The sequence below is a fragment of the Chiloscyllium plagiosum genome, chromosome 26 (assembly GCF_004010195.1).
Source record: "Chiloscyllium plagiosum isolate BGI_BamShark_2017 chromosome 26, ASM401019v2, whole genome shotgun sequence".
NCBI classification, from domain to species: domain Eukaryota; kingdom Metazoa; phylum Chordata; class Chondrichthyes; order Orectolobiformes; family Hemiscylliidae; genus Chiloscyllium; species Chiloscyllium plagiosum.
The window spans coordinates 10,419,135-10,445,138 of NC_057735.1; the positions used below are offsets into that span (position 1 = coordinate 10,419,135).

Here is a 26,004-nt window from a genome sequence, read left to right on the forward strand (position 1 = left end):
TAATCCAGATATTACTAATCTTGAGGACCTCCTTTTTAAATTTCTGCCTAACTCTCTCTAATCTCCCTTCAGAGTCTCAACCCCATTAGTCTTCAATATCTTCACAAGCTTCCTAAAAATCCCAGATTTGGGCACAGTTCTCCATTGAGTGTTTTCGTAAAATCCCCTCAATCCAGATATTACTAATCTTGAGGACCTCCTTTTTAAATTTCTGCCTAACTCTCTCTAATCTCCCTTCAGAGTCTCAACCCCATTAGTCTTCAATATCTTCACAAGCTTCCTAAAAATCCCAGATTTGGGCACAGTTCTCCATTGAGTGTTTTCGTAAAATCCCCTCATATCCTTGTGGATTTCCACTACTTTATGGCTCTATTTATAAAGCCCTGGGTCTGAAATGCCTCATTAACAGGTGTCCTGCCACTTTTAAAGATGTGTGAACCCTCACACCAGTTCTGTTACTCCTTAAGTCTTCTTGATGGCAGTTCCTGCCTTTGTATAGTATCTTTTGAGTTTGATTTATTGTTGACACATGTACTGCAATACAGTGAAAAGTGTTGTTTTGTGTGCTATACAGGCACATCGTAGCATACAAAGTGCATCAGTGTAGTAGAACAGAGTGCAGAATACAGTGTTACAGTCACAGAGAAGGTACAGGGAGAAAGAAATCAACATTAATATTTGAAATGTTCATTCAGAAGTCTGATAACAGCAGGGAAGAAGCCGTTCTCCAGTCTGTTCACACGTGTGTTTAAACTTTTATATCTTCTGCCCGATAGAAGAGCGAATAACTGGGATGGAAGGGGTCTTTGATGATGTTGGTTGCTTTTTGCTGAGACAGCAGGAAGTATAGATGGAGTCAGTGGATGGAAGGCTGGTTTGCGTGATGGACTGGGCTGTGTTCACAACTCTGTGTAATTCCTTGCGATCTTGGGCAGAGCAGTTGCCTTCAACACAATTTAAATCATTGCAGACAACAAATGGCTTCTTTCGAGCTGCATTTACTGCAGTGATGTTCATCATTAATTGCTGACAGTAATGCTCTATAAAACAGCAATAAAGCAAATGACGATTTTACCATGTCTATTGTTGCAGTAGTGTTGTTTCAGGATGGCCAGGACATTGACTGAATTCAATGCACCCTTCTTATCATGAACAGGATCTGTAACATTTGCCAGTACAAGCTGACTACAAACATACAAATTAGGCTATTCAGCCCCTCAGACCTGCTCTACTATTGAATAAAATCAGGGCTGATCTGTTCATATTTCAAATTCCATACTCCCACCTCATCCCAACAATATTTGATTCCCTTGCCTAACAAAAATCTATCTACCTCCACTTTAAAAAGTAGTCAGTGTTCCCGAACTCCAGCATCTTCTAAAGCAGAGAGTTCCACTGTCATATCAATTCTTTGAAAGAAAAAAATGTTTCCTCATTTCTATCCTGAAAGGGTGAGTCCGATTTTTAAAATAATGCCACCGCCTCCTGGAACCACCACAAAAGGACTCATCCTTTCCCCGTCCGCCTTGTCGAGGCTGTTCCAGAGCTTATACACTTCGATGAAGACACCACAGTCATGAGGGAAGGTTGGACAGACTGGGTTTGCTTTTACTGCAGCTTCAAAGAGTGAGGGGTGTCCAGGAACTCGATTTAGCAGGAAAGGAGCATCAGACTCAAACTTTATCTGTACTTCCCACTACCCAGGGAAAGCACCCAACATCATCAAAGACCCCTCCCACCCCGGTTACACTCTCTTTCACTGTCTTCCGTCGGGCAGAAGATATAAAAGTTTGAGTACACGTGCGAACAGATTGGAGAACAGCTTCTTCCCTTCTGTTATCAGACTTTTGAATGTTAATTCCTGATGAAGGGCTTTTGCCTGAAATGTAGATTCTCTTGCTCCTCCAATGCTGCCTGATCTACTGCGCTTTTCCAGCACCACACCCTTGACTTTTGAATGTTAACGTTGATCTCTCTCTCTCTCTCTCTCTCTCTCTCCCCGCACCTTCTCTGCAGCTGTAACACTGTATTCTGCACTCTGTTCTGCTACCCTGATGCAGTTTGTATGGTACAGTCTGCCTGTGTAGCACACAAAACATCACTTTTCACTGTATCTCGGTACATGTGACAACAATAAATCAAACTCAAAAGATACTTTACAAAAGCAGAAACTGTCATGAAGAAGACTAAAGGAGAAACAAAACTGGTGGTTCAGCTGATGGGCCGTGTCTAATTGGTTGTTATATTTTGTCTGAACGAGGGAATGATGATAATGAAGATGGACTGTTAGTTTGCTTGATTAACAGCTGGAGCCATATGGCTGCCTGGGTGAGACTGAACAGCTTTGAGAGCAACAATGGCAGGTCTAGACAGATGGACAGCTTTAAACCAGCAAGAGCAACAAAGAGCAGTGACAACTCATCAAAGGCCAATGACATTCTGGCCCCATTGTGCTGTTAAAAAACACTTCCATTACAGCTCGTGTGAAGCGCATGGACCTCTGCAAGTCTAAAGCAGCTATTTATAAATACGATTGCAAATAAAGAAAACTTTCCATTATACAATGCATTTCACAACCACTGGATGCCTGGAAATGCTTTGAAGCCAACATGATGTGCAGGTTAGGTGAATTGGCCATGCTAAATTGCTCGTAGTGTTAGGTGAAGGGGTAAATGTGGGGGAATGAGTCCGGGTGGGGTGTGCTTCGGCAGGTCAGTGTGGACTTGTTGGGCTGAAGGGCCTGTTTCCACACTGTAAGTAATCTAATCTAAATGTTATTTTTTGAAGTCTAGTTGCAAACGAGGAAATACAGAAGCAGTGTGCAGACAGGAAACTCTCACAAACAGCTTGGTGTCAATCACCGGGTTATCTGCCAGAGAAGGTGCAGAGAGAGAGATCAACATTAACATTCAAAAGTCTGATATCAGCGGGGAAGAAGCTGTTCTCCAATCTGTCTGTACATGTACTCAAGCTTATATATCTTCTGCCCGATGGAACAGTGGAAGAGAGCATAACTGGGGTGGATTATGTTAGGTGCTTTCCCTGAGGCAGCAGGAAGTACAGATCGATTTTCGGTCTGGTGGTCCTTTCCTGATGGCTAAATGAGGTCCCTGGACAATAGAATCAGAGAATCTCTATAGTGGAGAAGCAGGCCATTCAGCCCATTGAGTCCACACTGACCCTTTGAAGAGCATCCCACCCAGACCCACTCTATCCCTGCAACCCTGCATTTCCCAAGGCTAATCCACCTGGCCTGTGCATTCCTGGACACTATGGGTAATTTAGCATGGCCAATCCACCTAACCAGCACGTCTTTGGACTATAGGAGTAAACTGGAGCACCCGGAGGAAACCCACATTGACACAGGGAGAATACAGGCAGTCACCTGAGGCTGGAATCGAACCCGGTCCACTGGCACTGTAAGGCACCAATTCTAACCACTGAGCCACCATGCTGCTGTCAAAATGAAAGAAGAATCCTGCTTTTCTTTGTATTCTGGGGCTCTGTGCGGACAGCTGATGGGGCAGGAAAGATTCATCCAAAAGACACAACCCTCAGCAGTCCATCAATATTGCGTGGAGCATCAGCTTTTTTCTACTCAAGTCCAGGACTGGAACTTTAATGCCACAATGCCTTTGGGATAAGACTATCAGGTGTTAAAGCAGAAGTAGGCCATTCAGCCCATCATGTTTGCTTTGCCTTTCAATGTGACATTGGCTGAGCTGATAATCCACAGTTGTCATGGAGGCAATTATGTTGCCATGGATAACAGCAAATCAAGCTCAGAATGCTACAGAAATGGGGTGGCATGGTGGCTCAGTAGTTAGCACTGCTGCCTCTCAGCACTAGGGACCCAGGTTCGATTCCCGCCTCAGCGACTGTCTGCGTGGAGTTTGCATGTTCTCCCCGTGTCTGCGTGGGTTTCCTCCAGGTGCTCTGGTTTCCTCCTACCTTCCAAAGATGTGCAGGTCAGATGAATTGGTCATTCTAAATTGCCCATAGTGGTCAGAGGGAAATGGGTCTGGGCGGGTTACTCTTCGGAGGGTCGGTGTGGACTTGTTGGGCTGGAGGGCCTGTTTCCACATTGTAGGGAATCTAATCTAATAGTTGCTGGTGCCCAGTATTTGCAGAGTTGCACATCGTTCTGTCTGAATGGTATTTGTGTTGACCAGAGGAGAATGTTTGGCATGGGAAGATGTATTTGCTCTGTGTGTTGCCGTGGGAGTGATCTGGCCTCACTCACAAACATGTTGGAGTTGATTTTAAGAATGTCAAAGATTCTAATGAATCACTTCCCACTTTTGGTACATTCAAAATGTTCTTTGAATCATTCAAACTGATTCCATATTCTGAGTGTCTATGTTATCCAGGGTTTTCCCTCAGGAATAGTTGTTGAGCCATGGGCCAAATGTTGATCCTTCAGCCACTTATGGTTTTCTCATTGAGGAATTGAAGCAATTGTCAGAACTCCACTTGAGAATTTTCTCAAAGATGAGATATTCGGGACCCATTTTATTACTCTCACTAACATCTTTAGCACAAGATGCAGTGATGTGGCTGATATGTATTTGTACTGATGTGTGGGATATTTGGATTCTTACAGAAATAGAATTAGAAGAAGTTTTCAGTATTTGCAATAATCATGATTTGGAGATGCCGGTGTTGGACTGGGGTGTACAAAGTTAAAAATCACACAACACCAGGTTATAGTCCAACAGGTTTAATTGGAAGCACTAGCTTTCGGAGCTACCACCTGATGAAGGAGCAATGGTCTGAAAGCTAGTGCTTCCAATTAAACCTGTTGGACTATAACCTGGTGTTGTGTGATTTTTAACTTTGCAATAATCATGACCACCCTATTGGATCTAAAACTGAAACAGAATGGGAGGCATTAATTACCAAGAGAATTCTGTATTTAAAGATCCTGGGCATAAGTTAGCAGGAAATGTTTAAAACAAAATAACTGACATACACTTCAACACGCAAAAAGCCATCACCCTAATCATACTTTTCACGGACTGGTGAGGTCACAATGAAATAGTTAAATATTTGGTTCTTACACAGGCAACAAGAAGTAAGGTTACCATAGTTCGAGAGGACTATTCTTGCATCAAAGACAGAGGACTGGTGGCGATTTAACTTTCACGACAGCCTCAGGTTAGGGGAGAAGTGGAGAGGGAGAGTCCTTCATAGTAACCTTAGTCAGTGTGGGAATTGGACCGTTATTGTTGGTATCACAGTGCATCATAAATCACCCATCCATCCAACTGAGCTAATCAGCCCTTCTCTTCCCATTCCCCCCCCCCCAAGGTCCCTAACACTCCCATTTATTTTTTGAGCCACCATGCCAGCCCTTTTTTTTAATGGTAATGCTTATTTTTCCCCCGCACCCATGTCATGTGTGTGCAGGTGTCAGACATAGTGAAAAACAACAAGTGTGTAAATCTTTATATTCCATCACCAAAGAGAATGGAAACACCCGAGTGGCCAGTGACAAGAAGTGCCCTTCTCAAAGGACAATGATCAAACTGTGAAGGGGAGGGCAGGAATTAAATCAAAATAAATGTGGAGGGGGAAACACAGGAATCACGTTCAGTCAATAGCTGTCTCCTTCCACGTCACCAGATTGGATCAACAACCTGATGGAACAGCAACATGGCATTTGAGAGACAGTTAAACAAGGAATAGTTAATGTGAGGTGCAGGCATTGCAGGGGTTTGAACCTCAGCTCTACTGTTTGCTAAGCAGGCACTTTAACCAACTCAGCCACAGCGTCACATTAACACTCTTCTTCATATCTGTCAGCCAGGACTCCCTGATTGGATCAGGTTAACAGCCCCAATCAGGGAACTCCTATTCTACATGATCCATCCAGCTGACCTCATTCCAATCACTACACACTGCTCATCTGTTCCACACTGCTCTGGTCACAAGCTCCTTCTCTGAGCTGCTATGAGCCTATCAGCAACAAATGCAAGGCGGTGCTTGCCTGTGATTGGAGGAGCAGCACCTAGCTGGTGCTGTCCATTCTATTTGCGAGGTGAACATTTCTCTGATGGTCATCTCAAGTTGAATTTTCCAGAGCGTTTTGGCAGCTTTTGGGTCAGAATTTTTGGGTCTGAAGGGACAGCACAGTGGCTCAGTGGTTAGCACTGCTGCCTCACAGTGCCAGAATCCCGGGTTCGATTCCCACCTCAGGCGACTGTGTAGAGTTTGCACATTCTCCCTGTGTCTGCGTGGGTTTCCTCCAGGTGCTCTGGTTTCCTCCCACAATCCAAAGATGTGCAGGTCAGGTGAATTGGCCATGCTAAATTGCCCATTGTGTTAGGTGCATTAGTAAATGTAGGGTAGGGAATGGATCTGGGTGGGATACTCTTGGGTTGGTGTGGACTTGATGGGCTAAAGGCCTGTTTCCACACTGAAGGTGATCTAATCTGAATTTGCCCACTAGCCCCTGTGCACTTTGAGCATTAGACTGAAGGATTTGAAGGGGGCTGGAATATTCATTTATCCTTAATCATCATTTATCCCTCAACCATTATTCCCAAAATCAGATTATCCAAACCCTATCAGGATGCTATGGTGGACACTTGGTATGCGTAAATTGCATTCCACATGAGTGCAGCGACGGAATAATGGAAGTGCTTCACTGACTGGAAAGCTCCTCCTGAAATGCACGATTTGATATAAATGCCTCTGTTCCCTCTTTCCTTGATGACATCAGAAAAGGTTTTGTTTCGGTTGGGGTAAAGGATGTTAATTGAAGGAAGTGGAGCCTTTCACAATCTTTACCATTTGTTGTTTGATTGCACAAGGCTCCTTGAAGTATCCAGAGTGCGACAGGCCTTACATCTGGAGGCAAGGGGCAGGAGATTCCCCCAGGCACTCTGAGTCCCATCTGAACCAAGAGCAGTTCCTAGCCTGTTATTGTACTGATTCCTGACCACCCGAGCCTGTACCTTTTGAGACACTTACACATCATTACAGCATGCAACTCTGCAATATAAAGGTTTCATTTACAGTCACTCTCTGGGTGTAATAGAGTCAGTATAGTGTCTCTGGTCAGGAGGTTGTGTGTGAAATGTACAGTAATGTCAGTAAGTACCAGACTTAAACTACATGCAAGCCTGTGATTTTATAGCAGGGTAAGTCTTCAGTGTTGTGACTCAACAAGATCCCAATCTTTGTGGTCTGTGTTACAGGAACTAACGTACAACACTCAGACCATAGAAACCATGCCAGGTCCAGTTCTGTTTCCCCTTCCCTCCCCTCAGATGTCTTGTAGATCAAATCCTTTCTTTTTGATGTCAAGACCCAAACAATGGAAAGGAACAGGAGCATCAGCCAATTCCCTCACCATACTCCCCTCCATCTTCAGAGTTTTTGGGTCAGTAGAAAACAAGGCACTTTTCTGGAGTCAGTAGGGAGCTTTACTCGATAGTACTCAGAACTCCCTGCTGGTAAATTTTCTACCTTCCCTAGCACAGAGAGACTGCAGTCAGATTGCAATGCCCCAATCAATTACTCTGGTTGATTAGATTTGAATCATAGAATCCCTACAACACGAAAGCAGGCCACTCAGCCCATCAAGTCCATGCCCACCCTCTGAAGAGCTTCCCACCCAGACCCAACCCGATCTGTGTGACCCTGCATTACACCTGGCTAGTCCACCTACCTACGCATCCCTGCAGACTATGGGCAATTTAGCACTGCAAATTCACCTAAGCTGCACATCTTTAGACTATGGGAGGAACAAGAGCACCCAGAGGAAACCCACACGGACACGGGGAGAACATGCAATCTCCACACAGTTGTCCGAGGTTGGGATTAAACGCAGGCCCCTGACGCTGTGAGGCAGCAGTGCTAACCACTGAGCCACTGTGCCATCCTCAGTCACTGAGGGGCTGAATTTTCTTCCGGGTGCAGAGGGTGAGTGGATTTTTTCTGTGTTCGCGATGCCGGGACATTTGCTTCTAATGTTTCTGCACTTCCAGAACATTCAGCATGCAAACACTCTTGATAAATTGGATTTCCTCTCGTACATCACCTTTATCTGGTGGTACAGGGCTTCGGAAGTGTGCCAGGTCTGAGAACTGGTGCAGACACGATGGGCTGAATGATCTCCATCTAGAAGGCAATTCTGTGATTTACTGCTATCATCACAATCCAGTTCAGAGTCTGCTCCAGCCAGAGTCTCGCACAGTCTGTTAGAAGCTCCGATAGTCTCTGCCTCAGACGCAATTGCAATGATAGTGTCAGTCTCAGGCAGAATCTCAAAGTGGCATTTCCACATTCCGAACCTGTCCTGGAAACTCACCATTGAGTTGAACTGGCTCCATTCTTAAAACTGGTTGTGAAGCAGAGGCTGTGATTACCTCCCACTGTCAGTCCAAGTTGGATTACATTAATCCCTTAATTGAATTTCTCCTTCTGGAATACTGCACTTTCTCCTCAGTGATTCACTCGGCATGGGGGCAGGACCAGCTGCTCAAATGATGGAAAAAATACAATTAGAACGATTCTGCACGGTCATATCTACTCAGTGTGGAATGTGAGTTTTTAAAACTCCTTTTGCTGTTGTTGTTAAGATTTAAACTCAACTCCAACACTTGACCAACAGTTCTGCTGTTGGCGAAGATGCGCTGTGTATAATGCAGTGATCCTCTGCTGCCAAGTGTTGGTCTTGGCACTCACTTGGTGCTCTGTACCCTCGCCCCTGAACGCAATGGTTACACATTCAAGCTCCAGGGTCCACTTAGAACATTATTCAAATACTGAAGTAGCAAGGTGTTGATGGGAGATGTTGTCTCTCCTATTGGGGAGCTACTCTGAGGCTGGGTGTGAGAGATCCTGTGACTTTTTTTAGCAGAATCGGGGAGGTGCCCTCATGAACTTTTACCCTTCAACTCAATGGGAGGCAGTGGCGCAGTGGTATTATCACTAGACTGTTAACACAGAGACAAGATTAGAGCGGTGCTGGAAAAGCACAGCAGGTCAGGCAGCATCCGAGGAACAGGAAAATCGACGTTTCGGGCAAAAGCCCTTCATCAGGAAAGTTAAACCAGAGACCCAAGCGATGTATTGGGGATCCAGGTTCAAACCCTGCTCACAGCAGATGGTGTAACTTGAACTCCGTAAAATCTGGATGTAAGAACCTAATGGTGACTGTGAATCCATTGTTGGAAAAACCCATCTGGTTCAATCATGTCCATTTAGAGACGGAAACTGCAATCCTTATCTGATCTGGCCTACATGTGACTCCAGACCCACAGCTATGTGGTTGACTCTTAACTGCCCAATGGGCAATAAAGGCTGACCAATAAATGCACCCAATGGTGCCTTCATCCCGTGAATGAATAAAAAATGATCCCATTGATGTTTCGGCATGTAAACTAGTTGCCATGTTAATATTCTTTGTCAGTGACGAGTTTTGGAACATCATTAAGGCCATAAAACAAAAGGATGAGAGGTGCAGTGGTAATGTCCATACTTAGGGGAGACTGTGGCCTATTATCACTCGATGATAAATCCATAGACCCAGCGGGGTAACGCTCTGGGGGCTCTGATGAAGAGTCACCTTGATGCAAAACTTGCTCTCTCTCAATGGATGCTGCCCGACCCAATGTCATTTCCGACATATTTTTTTCTTTTCAGTACAGATTTCAGCATCTGCAGCAACTTGCACCTACATAATGCTCTAGGGACCTGGGTTTGAATCCCATCATGGCAGATAGTGGAACTTCATTTCAACAAGAATTTGGAATAAAGAGTCTAATGAGGACCATTCTTGATTGTTCAGAAAAACCAACTAATTCACTAACGTCATTTAGAGAAGGAAACTGCCATCTTTACCTGGTCTGGCCTACAAGTGACTCCAGACCCACAGCAATGTGGTTGGCACTTAATTGCCCTCTGGGCAGTTAGGGATGGGCAAGAAATGCTGGCCTGGCCAGTGATATCCACATCAAGTGAATGAATAAAGGAAATCCCTGAGTCAGGGGCCCTAGTTTCAAGCCCCACCTAGACCTGAGATGTGTGGTTACAGGTTGATTAGAAAATATCTGGAACAGAAAAGTGCTATAATAATGCAGGTACCTCTTTTGTTGAGGGTAAAACAGAAAGTTCTGGAAAACTCAACAGCTGAGTTCCAAAGAAGTCAAATCCGACTTGGCATATCAGTCTAGCTATTAGTACCCACTGCTGGGTGTGTTTTGGGCAGAGATGGGGAATGTAAAATAGGTTTAGCACTGAGCCAACCACCTCTAACCGACCCTCAAGACCCCCTGCGTAATACAGATGGCATCAGGCACCAAAATGGACAGCCCAACCACCATCTTTAAAGGGGCAGTTGAATTTGTTAACGGCCCCAATGACCCGAGGGACCCAATTATGGTACAGTTGGGATGGACAATTGGGCAGGAGTGGGACTTGTGCATTATTTTTTAAAACAGCAGGAAGGAAGGGTGAATGTTGCCAAGTTTAGAGGGTTTGAGCTGGAAGGAGAGGCTGAGTAGGCCGGGTCTGTTTTCCCTGCAGTGTCAGAGGCTGAGGTGTAACCTTATAAAGTAATGAGGGGCATGGATAGGGTAAATAGACAAGGTCTTTACTATGGGTTGGGGAAGTCCAGAACTAGAGGGCATATGTTTAGGATGAAAGGGGAAAAACTTGAACTTAAATGGGACTTAAACTAGGGGCAACTTTTCCATGCAGAGGGTGGTACGTGTATGGAATGAGCTGCCCGAGGAAGTGGTGGAGGCTGGTACAATTACGACATTTAAAAGGCATCTGGATGGGTATATGAATAGGAAGGGTTTAGCGGGATATGGACCAAGTGCTGGCAAGTAGGACTAGATTGGGTGAGGATATCTGGTCGGCATGGACTAGTTGGACCGAAGGATCTGTTTCCGTGCTGTACATCTCTATAACTCAGTAACTCCACTGTCTTTGGAGGGTGCTGTTTCTCCACCGCTGGTGACCATCGCTTACCCCCAGTACCCCAGAGGATGGCAGCGTCCTTTCCTTCCCACCTGTGTGTTCTCTAATACTAATGACCCTCTCCACCCTGAGTTGCCAGAGAAATCCCATCCCACAACCTCCACTTCCCGGATTGATCCTGGGATCTGTGGAGTCTGGCTGCAGTCCAGGTACTACCCATCGTTGGAGCTTCTAAGCAGACCTCCCCATGATGGGTGTGTTTACTCCACCCTCATGTAGGTTGTAGGGCACCTTCTCATTGGGGAAGGAGTTGTGAAACCCCCCTACCCCCCTCCCTGTCTCAGCCTCCCCCCTTCCCAAATTACCCACCCATTAGCTGTTTTTTCCTCTTTCCACAGTGGCTGCCAGACCTTTTGGTCCTCTTACTTGAGGAAAGAAGAAGTGGAATTGGAGGCAGTCCAGAGGAGGTTCATTAGGTTGATCCCAGAGATGAGGAGTTTGTCTTATGAAGAGAGATTGAGCGGTTTAGGCCTATACTGCCTGGAGTTTAGAAGAAAGAGAAGAGATAAAATTGAGGTATTCAAGTTGATAAAAGAATGGATAAAATAGACGAGGATTGGATACTTCCTCTTGTGGGGCTTTTGAGCATGAAAGGTCATAGTCTTAGGATAAAGGATCGAAAATTTAAAACTGAGTTGAGCAGAAACTACTTCTCCCAAAGGGTTGTGAATCTGTGGAATTCCCTACCACAAAGTGTGGTGGGTGCTGGTACAGTTGAAGGGTTATGGGGAGAAGGGGGAAAATGGGGGTGAGGAACATATCAGAGCTGAAGAGTGTGGTGCTGGAAAAGCGCAGCAGGTCAGGCAGCATCCGAGGAGCAGGAGAGTCGACGTTTCGGGCATCAACCCTTCATCAGGAATGAGGCTTGTGGACCAGGGGGCCGAGAGTTAAACGGGAAGGAGGAGGTGTGGGGTGAGGTTGGGGTGAGCTGGGAATGTGATAGGTAGATGAAGGTGAGGGAGAAGGTAATACATAAGGTAGCTGGGAATGTGATAGGTAGATGAAGGTGAGGGAGAAGGTGATACATCAGAGAGGAGAGTGGAGTGGATAGGTGGGAAGGAAGATGGACAGGTAAGATAGTTCAAGAGGGCAGTGCCAAGTTGGAAGATTGGGACTGGGATAAGGTGGGGGGGAGGGGAAATGGGGAAACTGGTGAAATCCAAATTGATGTCGTGTGATTGGAGGGTCCCAAAGCAGAAGATGAGATGTTCTTCCACCAGGCATCAGGTGGTTAGGGTTTGGTGATGGAGGAGGCCCAGTTCCTGCTTTCTTTGGTGGAGTTGGGGGCAGTTGAAGTGTTATTTCCCTGCAGTCAGCCCTGCCACAGCTGACACTGCACCCCCCGTGAGGAGCATATCAGCCATGATTGAATGGCGGAGCAGACTCGATGAGCAGAATGGCCAAATTCTGCCCCTATATCTTACAAACTTATGAACCCATTGAGTTTCTCCAGCACTTTGTGTTTGTTTCAGAATTCCAGCCTCCACACTGCTTTGCTTTTGATTAACCAGAATGTATCATAGCTGTCAGTACTTTTAATTCTTGGGTATGCACTGTTAGCACTGGGGTCTGTACCCTCTATTCTGCCCGCTATCCTCCCAACTCCCCACCAAATCAGCACTAACCCTTCACCCACACAAGCCACATCCTGTAAAGCCTCTCTCTGCAGCCTCATGATGTCTGAAAGCCCCTGCAGCACCAGCACCAAGTCATCGGTCGACTCACATACCTAGATGAATGGTTCTTCCTCTGGGGTTTGTGGTCCCATGATGGGAAGCTCTGTTGGGGAGTGTTTTCTATTTAAAATTCACTCATGGGTAGCGCTGGCTGTGTCATTATTTATTACCCGACCCGGTTGCCCCTTGAGAAGTTGGTGGTGAGCTGCCTTCTTGCACCCCTGCGCTCCACCTGGTGTAGGTGGACCCACAATGTTGTTAGAGAGGGAATTCCAGGATGTTGACCCAGTGACAGTGAAGGAATGGCGATATATTTCCAAGTCAGGATGGGGAGTGGCCTGGAGGGGAACTTGCAGGCAATGGTGTTCCCATACATCTACTGTCTCTGTCCTTCTGGTTGGAAGTAGCCACAGATTTGGATGGTGCTGTTTAAGGGAATCACCGAAGAATTTCTCAAGTAGATCTTTTAGATGGTACACACTGCTGCTACTGAGCGTCAGTGATGGAGGGAGTGGATGTTTGTGAATGTGGATCACTTTGTCCTGGATGGTGTCAAGCTTCTTGAGTGTTGTTGGAGCTGCATCCATCCAGGCAAGGGGGGAGTATTCCATCACACTCCTGATTTGTGCCTTGTAGATGGTGGACAGGCTTTGGGGAGTCAGGAGGTGAGTTACTCGCTTCAGGATTCCTAGCTTCTTTTCCATTCTTGTATCTACTGCGTTAATATGGCTGGTCCAGTTCAATTTCTAGTCATTTTTTAATACTTCAGATATATACTTAATTCATAAAAATCTCTTTATAGACATGCACTGTCTCCAGAGCAGTTCAGTTCTGTACAGTCTTTCCGTATGGAGAACTAACAAACCCAAGGTGCTTCTTATTTATACAAGACTATACTTACACTTGAGGAGCTGGGAGGGTCTGACAACCAAATGGCAGAAAGGCCTGAGATGGTGGTCTTTCCCCACTGTGCCTTGGCGACAGCTGCTCCAGAGTGATGGTAACACCAGTGAGTGTCAAAGGGCAATGGTTACATTCTCTCTTGTTGGATCTGGTGATTGTGTGGTGTGAATGTTACTTGTCACTTGTCAGCCCAAGCCTGGATATTCAGAATTTGTTGCCTTTGGACATGAACTGCTTCCATGTCTGAGGGGTCGTGAATGGTGTTGAACATTGTGCAACCATCAGCACACATCCTCACTTCTGACCTTATGATGGAGGGCAGGTCATTGATGAAGCAGCTGAGGATGGTTGGGCCTAGGACACTACCCTAAGGAACTCTTGCAGAGTTGTCCTGGAGCTCAGATAGCTAACTTCCAACAACCACAACCTTTTGTGCGTGTAAAATTGTAAAAGTGCATGTGTGTTGGTCTGTGTGAATGTATGTGGGTCTGTATGTGTGTGTGTGTCTGTGTGCATGTGTGTTTGTATGTGTGTGGTGTTTCTGTGTGCGTGTGTGTGCATGTGTGTGTCTGTATGTGTGTGTGTGTCTGTGTGCATGTGTGTGTATGCTGTGTGTGTCCATGCATGTGTGTGTATTTGTGTGTGTCTGTGTGTCATGTGCATGTCTTGGAGAGACATTTGTGTGTGTGTCTCTGTGCGTGTGTGTGTCCCTTTGAATATCTGTATGTGTCTGTATTAATGTGTGTGTCTCTCTCTGCATGTCTGTGATAGTGTGTATCACTTTCTACGTGTCTCTATACATGTCTGTGTTAATGTATGAATGTGAGTCTCTCTCTGCATGTCTCTGAGTGTCTTTGTGTGTCCATGTTAGTCTCTCGGCATGTTTCCTTGAGTGACTGTGTAAGTGTGCATCTGTGCATGTCTCTGTGAGTATCAGTGTGCATCTCTGTGAGTGTTTCTTTGAGTGCTTGTTTGTGCCTGTGTTTGTATGTGTCTGTCTTTGTGTGTCTGTGTTAGTGTGCATCTCTCTCTGCATGTCTCTCTGTATGACTGTGTGTGTCTCTGCACATTAGTGTGTGTGCTTGTGTCGGTGTGTGTGTGTGTGCGCGCGCGTGCACTCTGTGCATGTCCCTGTGAGTGTCTTTCTGAATATTTGTCTTTCTGAGTGTCTGTGTCAGTGTCTTTGTGTATGTGCATGTGTCTCTGTTTGAAAATAGTTTGTGTGTGTGTGTGTGTGTGTGTGAAGAGTTGCCCTCCCCACCCCGGCCCAAGCTTCCCTTCTGTGCCGGCTTCTCGTTTGGCACAGCATTCAGTGTGCAGCAGCAGCAGCTCCTGTGCTCCTGGCATCAGACAGAAAGCTTGGCATCAGTGCCCACTTCTCAGATGGTGCCAAGTCAACAATCATCTTGTGGAGCAGGAAATGCTTTTGGTACGAGTGGTTTGCCCTCAGCCTTTTCATTCGTCAGTAGCTCCTAAGCTTCAGGCACTGACTTCTTCACCTTCAGATGTATGCAGCTTTACACACTCACGGAGAAGGATCGGAACAGGAGGAAACCTTTCAGGGCGCACCAGCAACTGTCTTTGTAATGTTGCTGCAGGACAGTTAGTGCACAGGACCAGGTACCCAGCTAACGCACCTGTCCAGGCTGCATCTCCGGGTTACCTGCCTGCTGTCGCAATGCTTGCTTACTTTGTGCCTGCTTTCAACATCTGTGCTTCACTTCTCTTTCCTTTGCCTTGCCAATGTTGTGCCATGTCCATTAATGCATTGGCATTTCAGCCAGAGCCAAAAGCTATCTGTACCACCACATCAGTATTGATATAGCAGTAATACATATGTATACAACATTATAGCAGTAATACATATCTGTACAAGTGACTGACTGAGCATACTGTAATGATTCCATTGCCAGAAAAGACCATCGAAATGTAGAAAATAGGAGCAGGAGTAGGCCAGTCAGCCCTTCGAACCAGTTCCATCATTCAACAGGATCATGGTAGATTATCAAACTCAGTCCCCTGTTCCCGCTTTCTCTCCAGACTCTTTGATCCCTTTAGACCTAAGAACTATATCTAAATCCTTCTTGAAAACATTCACCGTCTCAGCCCACGGTCTCGATAACACACAAAACAATACTTTCTGCTGTATCTCAGTATATAAGACAATAAGAAATCAAAACTAACCAAATCAAACCAGTACTTTGTGTAACTTCGAAATAAGTTTGTATTTCCATCACCTTAAGATGAAGACCAGTCGTTTATTTTGCATTTACTGCTATGTCATTGCTCCCAATGCAGCCTCCTTTACGTTGGCAAGATCAAAGTCAGACTTTGTAGAACACATCCACTTTGTCCAAAGGAATAATCCTGATGTCCCAATTGCTTCAGGATGCACTCTGAAAGGTTTCCTCCTGTTCCGATCCTTCTCCCATGAGTGTGTAAAGCTGCATACATCTGAAGGCAAAGAAGTCAGTGCCTCAAGCCCAGGGGCTACTGACAAATGAAAAGGCTGAGGGCAAACCACTCGTACCAAAAGCATTTCCTGCTCACATTTCTGACCCAACACTGCTGCAGTGTTTCAAGGAAGCACATGACAAGCTTGAGGAACGACATCTCATTTTCCACTTTGGCATTTTGCAGCCTCTAACCCTCAACATTGAATTCCATAACTTCAGAAGCAGACTGCATTATGTCCGTACTCCAATTTGTCTACATTCTGTCCCCCACCAGGTCCCCACAGCCATGTCGTGTTTGCATCATGTTTGCTCTGTGTTCAGCAGGAAAGGATCGATTCTCTCCCTTTCACCTCTCAACTTACACCCTTTTTACACTTGTTTTTTTTTAACCCTTCACCATTATTAACAACCTCTTTGTCTTCTGCACTGGGCCTTTGCAACATCTGCCCTCTTGTTACAACTCTGCCTCTGTCAAAAGTATATTAAAAAATACTATTTCCCAACCCTTTTCAGTTTGGAAGAAGTGTCACTGGAAACATTAACGCTCCACAGTTAGTGTCAGACTTGCTGAGTTTCTCAAGCATTCTCTTTGTTTCTTTCAGATTTCCAGTGTTGCCTCGGTATTTTGCTTAGCATGCGTACAATTTGTCATACTGATTAACATATTGCTGAATATGTAAATAGTTTGGTATGTATGGGAAGTGAGGCACATTAGCACATCATTTAATAGTTGGAGCTGTGTTGATCAGTCTGGAACATGTGAAAGAAAATCTATCCTAAAATCCCATTAATCTTGTACAGAACCCATCATTAAAGTTTACCAGTTGTTATTGCAGCATTTTTTGTGTGTTTCAGATACCCAGCATCTGCAGTCCTTTGCTTTCTATGATCGTGGTGGTTCTTGGTACGTATTTGTTAAGAATCAATACTGTACCTCAACACAGTCCACTAGCCTCTCCTGATTTCTGACTGTGTCAGATGCAGATCGCAATAGGTTAATAAGATGTCACATTTCTCCCCTGTTTGAGAGGACATGAATATTTAATTCTAGTGATACTGGGTCTCCCAAGAGGCTAGTGCAGCTTTACCCTGCCCCAGCAACAGCCCGTGATGCCCTCACCCCCTTCCCTATAACCATTCACTGAAACCTCAGTCCCCAGCTGAGGATGCACTCAAGAGACCAAAGTTCCATTTATTTTTTATGGTTTGTGACAATTTCAACTGCATCAGCTCGCTTCCCACTGTCTTATATTTTAAGTTTTGTTCAAGGTCATGACCCTTTGCGAAGGCTGAAGCTGCCTCCATGCAGTTTACACTGGGTGGGTGTCACATATTCAGCTCATGGTGGAGTCTGTGAGATCTTCCTGTGCACAAGTTGTCTGGCATGTTGCAACACGGACTGTGCTGCGATGCTGTGTAATTAAGGACAGACTCTTTCCACCTTTGCCTGAGCTCCACAAAATTCCCCCAGCACTCTCACTGAGGTCTTCTCCATGATGGATGTGCTATAGACTCTGGTCTCTTCACTGACTCCACAGCTTGCTGGTGAGGCCACTTTTGGAGTGCTGCGTGCAGTTCTGGTCACCCTGCAGTAGGAAGGACATTATTAAATTGGAAAGGGTCAAGAGAAGATTTACAAGGATGCTACCGGAACTGGAAAGTTTGCCTTAGAAAGAGAGGCTGGACAGGCTGGGACATTTTTCCCCTTGAGGTTGGGGGGTGACCTTGGTAGAGGTTTATAAAATCATGAGGTGCATGGATAAGGTGAATAGCCAAGGTCTTTTCCCTAGAGTGGGGTGGGGGAGTTCGAAATGAGATGGCACAATTTTAAAGTGAGAGGAGACGGAAGGGTCCTGAGGGGCAAAGTTTTCACACAGAGGGTGGATCACCTGTGGAATGAGCTGCCAGAGGAAGTGGTAGATGCAGGTAAAGCAATAATATTTAAAAGATATTTGGACAGGAACATGAATAGGAAAGTTTAGAAGAATATGGGCCAAATGCAAGCAAATGGGACTAGGCTAATATGGGAAACCTGGTCATAATGTATGAGGAGGACCGAAGGGTCTGTTTCCATGCTGTATGACTCTGTGACTCTACAATCCACAACTGGCTGGGACTATTAGATTTAGCAACAGAAACAGGCTGTTTGGCCCCTTTACCATGCTGTCCCATTCAATAACCTCTTGTTTGATCTGAATTTGGTCTCATCTTCCACTTACCTGACTGACCCCATAGCGCTTGACCCAAAAGCTCTAGTCAATATAAACTTAGCTGTAGAAGGAGTAACTTTCATTGCTAAAGTATCCTTCGTAACCTCAGATAACTGTACAGAATGTACAGCACAAAACAAGCCAATCATCCCTTCCAGTTTGTGCTGACCTTTGTCCAGTACTCGAACATCCTTTTTCAGTCACCTCCTTTGGCATAATCCCACGGCTTCATCCTCATTCACTTAAGTAGCTTTTTCTTAAATGCAGGACTTTCCAAAGTGTTTGACAGCCATCAATATACTTTGAAAATATGGTCACTGGTTGAATTGGAAGATAAAGCAAATTCAATAGGAATTGGTAGTGGGAGTGGTAAGGGAGGTTATCTTAGCCTTAACTTGGAAAATGATGAACGTTGGTAGGGAGACTGGGGAAAAAGGCAGAGTTGTCTCTGAAATAGTGCTTTGGGATCTCTTAAATCCACCAGGAGAGATCATTGGAGCATTAAAGAACAAAGAACAGTACAGCATAGGAACAGGGCCTTTGGCCCACCAATACTCTGCTAGCACATGACGCCCTTTCTAAACAAAAACCTTTTGCCCCTACACTGTCTATATCCCTCTATTCCCTGAGTATTCATGTATCTGTGTCAATGCCTCTTAAATATTACTATTGTATCATACTCTCGCATGTCTTTTAAACTTGCCGCCTTTTAACTTAAACCCATGTCCACTATGAATTGAGACTTCTGCTTGGGAAAATAAAAGCTCTGACTACCTATTCTATCCATGCCTCAATAAGTTTGTAAACTTCTGTCAGGTCGCACCCCCCATCCAACACCCCCTCAACCTCTGACATTCAAGTGAAAACAAACCAAGTGTGTCCAATCTCTCCTCACGGCTAATACCCTCCAAACCAGGCAACATCCTAGTAAACCATTTCTGTACCCTCACCAAAGCCTCACATCCTTCTGGTAGTGCGGTGACCAGAATTGTCTGCAGTATTCCAAATGTGGCCTAAATAAAGTTCTAACCAGTTGTAACGTGATTTGCTCATTTTTATACTCTATGCCCCAACCGATGAAGGCAAGCTTACCATATGCCTTCTTGACCACCTTATCCACTTATGTTTCCACTTTCAGGGAACTGTGGGCATGTATGCCTCGATCCCTCTGCATGTTGATGCTATTAAGGGTTCTGTCATTTACTGTAATCTTCCTTCCTGCACTAGGCCTTCCAAAATTCATCATCTCGCCTTTGTCCAGATTAAACTCCATCTGCCATTTCTCCATCCAAGTCTCCAGGCATTCCACCGTGGGGCGGCACGATGGCTTAGTGGTTAGCACTGCTGCCTCACAGTGCCAGGAACCCGGGTTCAATTCCTGCCTCGGGCCACTGTCTGTGTGGAGTTTGTACTTTCTTCCCATGTCTGGGTGGGTTTCCTCCAGGTGCTCTGGTTTCGTCCCACAATCCAAAGGTGTGTAAGTCATGTGAATTGGCCTTGCTAAATTGCCCATAGTGTCAGGTGCATTAGTCAGGGGTAAATATAGGGTAGGGGAATGAGTCTGGGTGGGTTACTCTTCGGAGGGGCAGTGTGTTCTTGTTAGGCCGAAGGGCCTGTTTCCATACTGTAGGGGTTCTAATCTAATCTCTCTATATCCTGTTGAATGCTATGGCAATCCTTCTCACTGTTTGCAGCTTCCTCAGTCTTTGTGTTGTCCACAAATTTACTAATCAGTTTCACATTTCAGACAAAAGGTGATATCTCTGACAGTGCAGCACCTCATCAGAATCGTCAGGTTCTAACTCAGTTGCTGGAGCAGGACTTGAACCAAGAACCATCCTAAAGTGCTGTCATTAAACCACAGCAGGTGCTTAACTCGGAGAGCAATAGACACAGAGTTATTGCTGGCTGAGATATCATTAGTGTTTATTAAAACACAATCCCTTCCAATCCCTGATCTGTGAGGGTCTTGGTGTAAATCTGAACAGCTGGGTCAGTGAGATACTGACACCGGTCTTGCCTGAGTATTGCTAAGACCCTCTTGTCGTCCAAATGTTGACCCCCAAGGCAGCTCCCTGTCTCTTCCATCTGCCCACCTTTTGTTCTGAGGGCGATGGGTCATGCTGTGCACCGACAGTAATGGAGGAAGGAAGGGAGGAAATGAGCAAACAAAAGCTCAGGCTGCGACCCTTTCCGAAGAATAGGTCGCGGGAGCCACAGGTCAAGGGTCAGCCTATTCACAAAGTTAATGAACCACAGCACCTGGTTGGTGGCTCGGCCCAGGGATTGGCGCCTCAGACTGAGTGATTCTGCAGGCAACTTTAATTGAGAGCCTGGTCTAAAGAAGGTATGAATAAGTCAGGGATAATTAAAGGCCATTCGAACTATTGATCGTTCATCACACACATGGTGGTGTTAGCATACAGCTGCTGTTTGAACTGCCTGAGTTTAATTTTTTCTCCCCTAACCCGTCGTATCTGTCAAAATCAAACAAAGAACTGTGGATGCTGGAGATCGGAACAAAAATGGAAATTGCTGGAGAAACTCAACTAGGTCTGCCAGCATCTGTGGAGAGAGAACAGAGTTAACATTGTGAGTCCGGTGACTCTTCTTCACAACTTTGTTTTCTCTCTCCACGGATCCTGCCAGACTTGCTGTGTTTCTCCAGCAATTTCTGTTTTTGTATTATTTCTTCCACTTTTACGAGCGGTGATACCATTCACCCCACTCCAGTTTACCTTCACTTGTCAGTAATTTAAACATATTATTTGTTCTCATGACAAGTGTAACACAGTCAGGGTTACTTTCCTAACCTGCACATATTTGGAGCACCTGGAGGAAACCCACACAACCACAGGGAGAGTGTGCAAACTCTACACAGACAGTCGCCCCCAGGCTGGAATTGAACCCAGGTCTTCGGCACTGTGAGGCAGCAGTGCTAACCACTGAGCCACCGTGCTAGCCATTAATCTGATAACCCTGCAAGAATTCTGCAATCCTGATCTCCTGTGCATCCCCTCCTCCCCCCCAAGTGTGCCCTTCACCCCACCATTGATCACCCTGTCCTCATTAAACCTCTCCACCTCTCTCCCTCCTGCACGATTTCCCTTAAAACCCAGCACTGTGACTGAGAGTTTCATCTTTTCTCTTAGGCACAGTGTCTGTTTTCACCTGATTGGGTTCCTGAACTGCTGTGCTTTTCCAGCACCATTCTAATCTGGACTCTGGGTTCCTGTGTAAACCTCGGAGATGATATACAATGTTTGTTGCTCCAGCTATTGTAGCTGGACATGTGGGGTTCGGAGTTTGGGGGAAGAAGTCACTCAGTGGTCATTGTCGGTTCAATGATTTCCACAGTGGGAGTAAAATAACTTGGTATTGTTTAATTTATGTTCTTTGCCAGCAGGTGGAATACTCGAACCCAGAGATCAACTAGATTTGCTCTGCACTGGCGGAACATTTAACATCCGGAAATGCTGCCAAGGGATAGGTTTCTTCTGCACACTGGCTTGGTGTTTATTGTGTCTCTGTGTCACCTGGTTACAGCCATTGAAGTCCCCCTTGATCGTAAGTACCACAAGAGAACGAGTGTGTCATTGCAGGGACCAATGTGATTACACAGAGAGTTAGATGGGAAAACTCCAAAGTCCACTTTTCTCACCTAGCTCAGCTACCCGTTAATATCAGTGTGTATTAATAAGCAAGGTAAAGTCATAAGCTATTAATATTAATAAGTAGTTTTTGTCAATAATCACTGTGTTAATTAGCAGGATGTGTTAACAAGCAGTTTATATTAATAAACATTGTGTGTTATTAAGTAGTGTGTGTCAATAAGTGTGTGATGTGCAGAGCTTATTAACAAGTGTAGAGTCTTAATAGATTATGTGTTAACAAACAAATTTTATTAACAAGCATTGTACATTAATGTGAATGGAATATTAATAGTGTGTATTAATGGTATCTCATGCTCATAGCTCTTGTCTCTTTTTACTAACCTGTTTATTTCCTCACCTCTATGCTCCCTCAATTTGCCAACAATGGGACAAAAGCAAGCCTTCAGAGAGAGTGTAAGTTCTCATCATTTCTCATTATGTCTGTAACTCTCAAGTGTCCTATGGAGGAGAGTCACTGTCCTCCGTTCAGCTCAGCAAAGTGAGGGTCATTGGGTTTGATGAAGAGTCATCTGGGCTCGAATCGTCAGCTTGCTCTCTCTCCGCGGATGCTGCCTGACCCGCTGTGATCTCCAGCACTTGCTGTTTTCAGTACAGATTCCAGCATCTGCAGTAACGTGTTCCTATATTGGGAGTGAGGCAGACAACAACATGGGTGCAGAGTTATTGATTCTGGCTCGGAAGCTTTGGAGGTGAACAGGGCTGGTGAAAAGTCATGGAGCTCAATGCAAGGGCTGTCCGGAGCCTGGGAGCTCCTCTGGACATTCCTGCCCGACTCTTCCTGACTCTTCCCCTTTCCCCTTAGAGTAAAACTGAAAGGCACTTGCAACTCTCTCCATTCTACTTTGCGTTTTCCCAAGGGATGAATAATTATAATACTGTCTTGAACTTCCTGTTCGTTTCCCTGAATCTAAAACCAAAATTTGTCATTAAATCCATTCCCGAAAGGGAGATCAATTCAATGCCTCAGAGAGCAGTTAGAATGTGGAAGTCTCTGTAAAGTAGGCTTAGATTCTTCCCAAATGGAAACGAGACCAGCACATCAGAGAAAACGGAATAGAGATATGTTCAATGGCTCACATGAGAAAGGAGACACATGTCTAAGAGTTAGGCCCCTGTTTTACGATTCAATTATGGCTCATCCAATTAGATGTTTTTTGAAGATTAGATTCGATTCTCAACAGTGTGGAAACAGACCCTTCGGCCCAACAAGTCTAACCGGTCCTCCAAAGAGTAACCCAACCAGACCCATTTCTCTCTGACTAATGCACCTAATGTATTGGGCAATTTAGCATGGCCAATTCACCTGACCGGCACATCTTTGGATTGTGGGAGGAAACCAGAGCACCCAGAGGAAACCAAACTCAACACAGACGGTCTCCCGAGGCTGGAATCAAACACAGTTTCCTGGCAGTGGCACTCCCTCCCACGGATCCCTGGAGCAGAATTAGGCCATTTGGCCCATCGAGTCTGCTCCATCATTCAATCATGGCTGATGTGTTTCTCAAACCTATTCTCCTGCCTTCACCCCGTAACTCTTAATCCCCTTACTAATCAACCCTAACCCTAATCTATCAAACTCTGTCTTAAATACATTCAGTGACTTGGCTTCCATAGCATTCTGTGGTAATGAGTTCATAGATTAACCTCCATCTGGCTGAAGAAATTCCTCCTCATCTCAGTTCTAAAGGGTCGTCCCTCCACTCTTGAGGAAGTGCCCTCAGGGCCTAGTCTCTGCTACTTGTAGAAACATCTTCTCCACGTCCACTCTATCCAGGCCTCGCAGTATTCTGTAAATTCCCCCTCATGCTTCTAAACTCTGTGTATGGACCCAGAATCCTCAACCACTCCTCATACAACAAGTCCTTCATCCCCAGGATCATTGTTGTAACCCTCGTCTGGACCTCTCCAATGCCAACACAACCTTTCTCAGATACGGAACCCAAAACTGTTCATAATATTCCAAATGTGGGTGAACCAGAGACTTAGCCTCAGCAGTACATCTGTCCTCTTGTATTCTATACCTCTTGATGTGAAGTGAACATACATTTGTCTTTCTGACTGCCAACAGAAGCTGCATGTTAATCCTAAGAGAATCCTGAACTAAAACTTACAAGATGAACTCAGAGCATTGTTGGGAACATGGAACTGGGAGGAATGTCATAGTGATTACAGAAACATGGCTCAGGGATGGACAGGATTCTCTGACAGTGCAGCACTCGCTCAACACTGACTCTCTGACAGTGCAGCCCTCCTTCAGTACTGACCCTCTGACAGTGCCTACACCCTCAGCACTGACCTTCCATCAGTGCAGCATTCCCTCAGTAATGATTCTTTTACAGTGCAACAGTCCCTTAGTACTGACCCTCTGACAATGCACCACTACCTCAGTACTGACCCTTTGACAATGTAGCACTCCCTCAGTACTGACCCTCACACACTGTGGCACTCTCTGAGCACTGACCCTCTGACAGTGCAGCACTCCTTCAGTACTGACCCTCTGACAGTGCCTACACCCTCAGCACTGACCAACCTTTGAAGTGTGACACTCCCTCGGAACTGACCTCTCACAGTGCTGTTGCTCCGACACTATGCCATTCCCTCAGCACTGACCGAGCAACAGTGCGGCACTCCCTCCTTATTGACGCTCCGAGAGTGAGCACTTCCTCAGTACTGACCCTCTGACAGTGTGACAATCCCTCAGTTCTGGCCGTCTGATTGTGCAGTGCTCCCTGAGTATTGACCCTCCGACGGGGTGGCACTCTCTCAATATTGGCCCTCTGACAGTGCAGCGCTCCTGCAGTATTGACCCTCCAACAGTGCAGCACACCCTCTGTACTAACGCTCTGACAGTGCAGCACTCGCTCAGCCCTGACATTCTGACAGTGCAGCACTCCCTCAGTACTGACCCTCTGACAGTGCAGAGCTCCCTCAGGACTGATCCTCTGACAGTGCAGCACACCCTTAGTACTGAGCCTCTGACAGTGCAGCACTCCCTCAGTACAGATCCTCACAGCACGCCACTCCCTCAGTACTGACCCTTTGACAGTGCAGCTCTCCTTCAGTATTGACCCTCTGACAATGCAGCATTCCCTCAGTACTGACACTGACAGTGCAGCACACAGTCAGGACTGACCCCCAGCAGTGCAACACTCCCTAAGTACTGATCCTCTGACAGTGCAGCACTCCTTTGGCACTGACCATCCAACAGTGCCGGCTCCCTCAGCACTGACTCTTTGACAGTGCAGAACCCCCTCAGTACTGACCCTCTGACAATATGGCACTCCCTCAGTACTGACACTCTAAAAGTGCAGCTCTCCCTAGTTACTGACTCTCTGATAGCACAGCACTCCCTCAGTACTGACCCTCTGACAGTGTGGCACTCCCTCAGTACAGATCCTCTGACAATGCAGAGCTCCATCAGTACTGACTCTCAGACAGTGCAGCTCTCCTTCAATACTGACCCTTTGACAGTGTAGCGCTCCCTCAGTACTGACCCTCTGATAATGCGGCACTTCCTCAGTTGACCCTCTGACAATGCGGCACTCCCTAGCACTGACTTACTGACAGTGTATCACTCCCTCAGTACTGACCCCTCTACAGTGCAGCACTCCCTCAGTACTGATCCTCTGACAGTGCAGCACTCCCTCAGTACTGACCCTCTGACAGTGCGGCACCCCCTCAGTACTGACCCTCTGACAGTGCAACACTCCCTCAGTACTGACCCTCTGACAGTGCAACACTCCCCTTGTACTGACCCTCCAACAGTGCAGCATTCCCACAGTACAGATCCTCTGACAGTGCACAACTCCCTCTTACAGTGCAACACTCCCTCAGTACTAACCCTATGACAGTGCAGCACTCCCTCAATACTGATCCTATGACAGTGTAGCACTCCCTCAGTACTGGCCCTCTGACAGTGCAGCGCTCCTGCAGTATTGACCCTCCAACAGTGCAGCACACCCTCTGTACTAACGCTCTGACAGTGCAGCACTCGCTCAGCCCTGACATTCTGACAGTGCAGCACTCCCTCAGTACTGACCCTCTGACAGTGCAGAGCTCCCTCAGGACTGATCCTCTGACAGTGCAGCAC

At 45.9% G+C, this 26,004-nt stretch overlaps 1 protein-coding gene across 17 annotated transcripts in view; it reads left to right on the forward strand.

Moving 5' to 3' along the window:
• nfasca (neurofascin homolog (chicken) a) overlaps window positions 1-26,004 on the forward strand; it is a 300,495-nt gene that overhangs the window by 142,659 nt on the left and 131,832 nt on the right. For 9 of the 17 annotated variants that reach the window (XM_043716460.1, XM_043716472.1, XM_043716466.1 and 6 more), the window contains exons 3-5: window positions 16,886-16,934; window positions 21,644-21,807; window positions 22,290-22,307. In XM_043716460.1, coding sequence (XP_043572395.1) covers window positions 21,714-21,807; window positions 22,290-22,307 — 112 coding nt within the window. In that variant the 5' untranslated portion in view covers window positions 16,886-16,934; window positions 21,644-21,713. The remainder of the gene's footprint in view (window positions 1-16,885; window positions 16,935-21,643; window positions 21,808-22,289; window positions 22,308-26,004) is intronic. The other 8 variants (XM_043716465.1, XM_043716469.1, XM_043716470.1 and 5 more) reach the window with 3 other exon arrangements.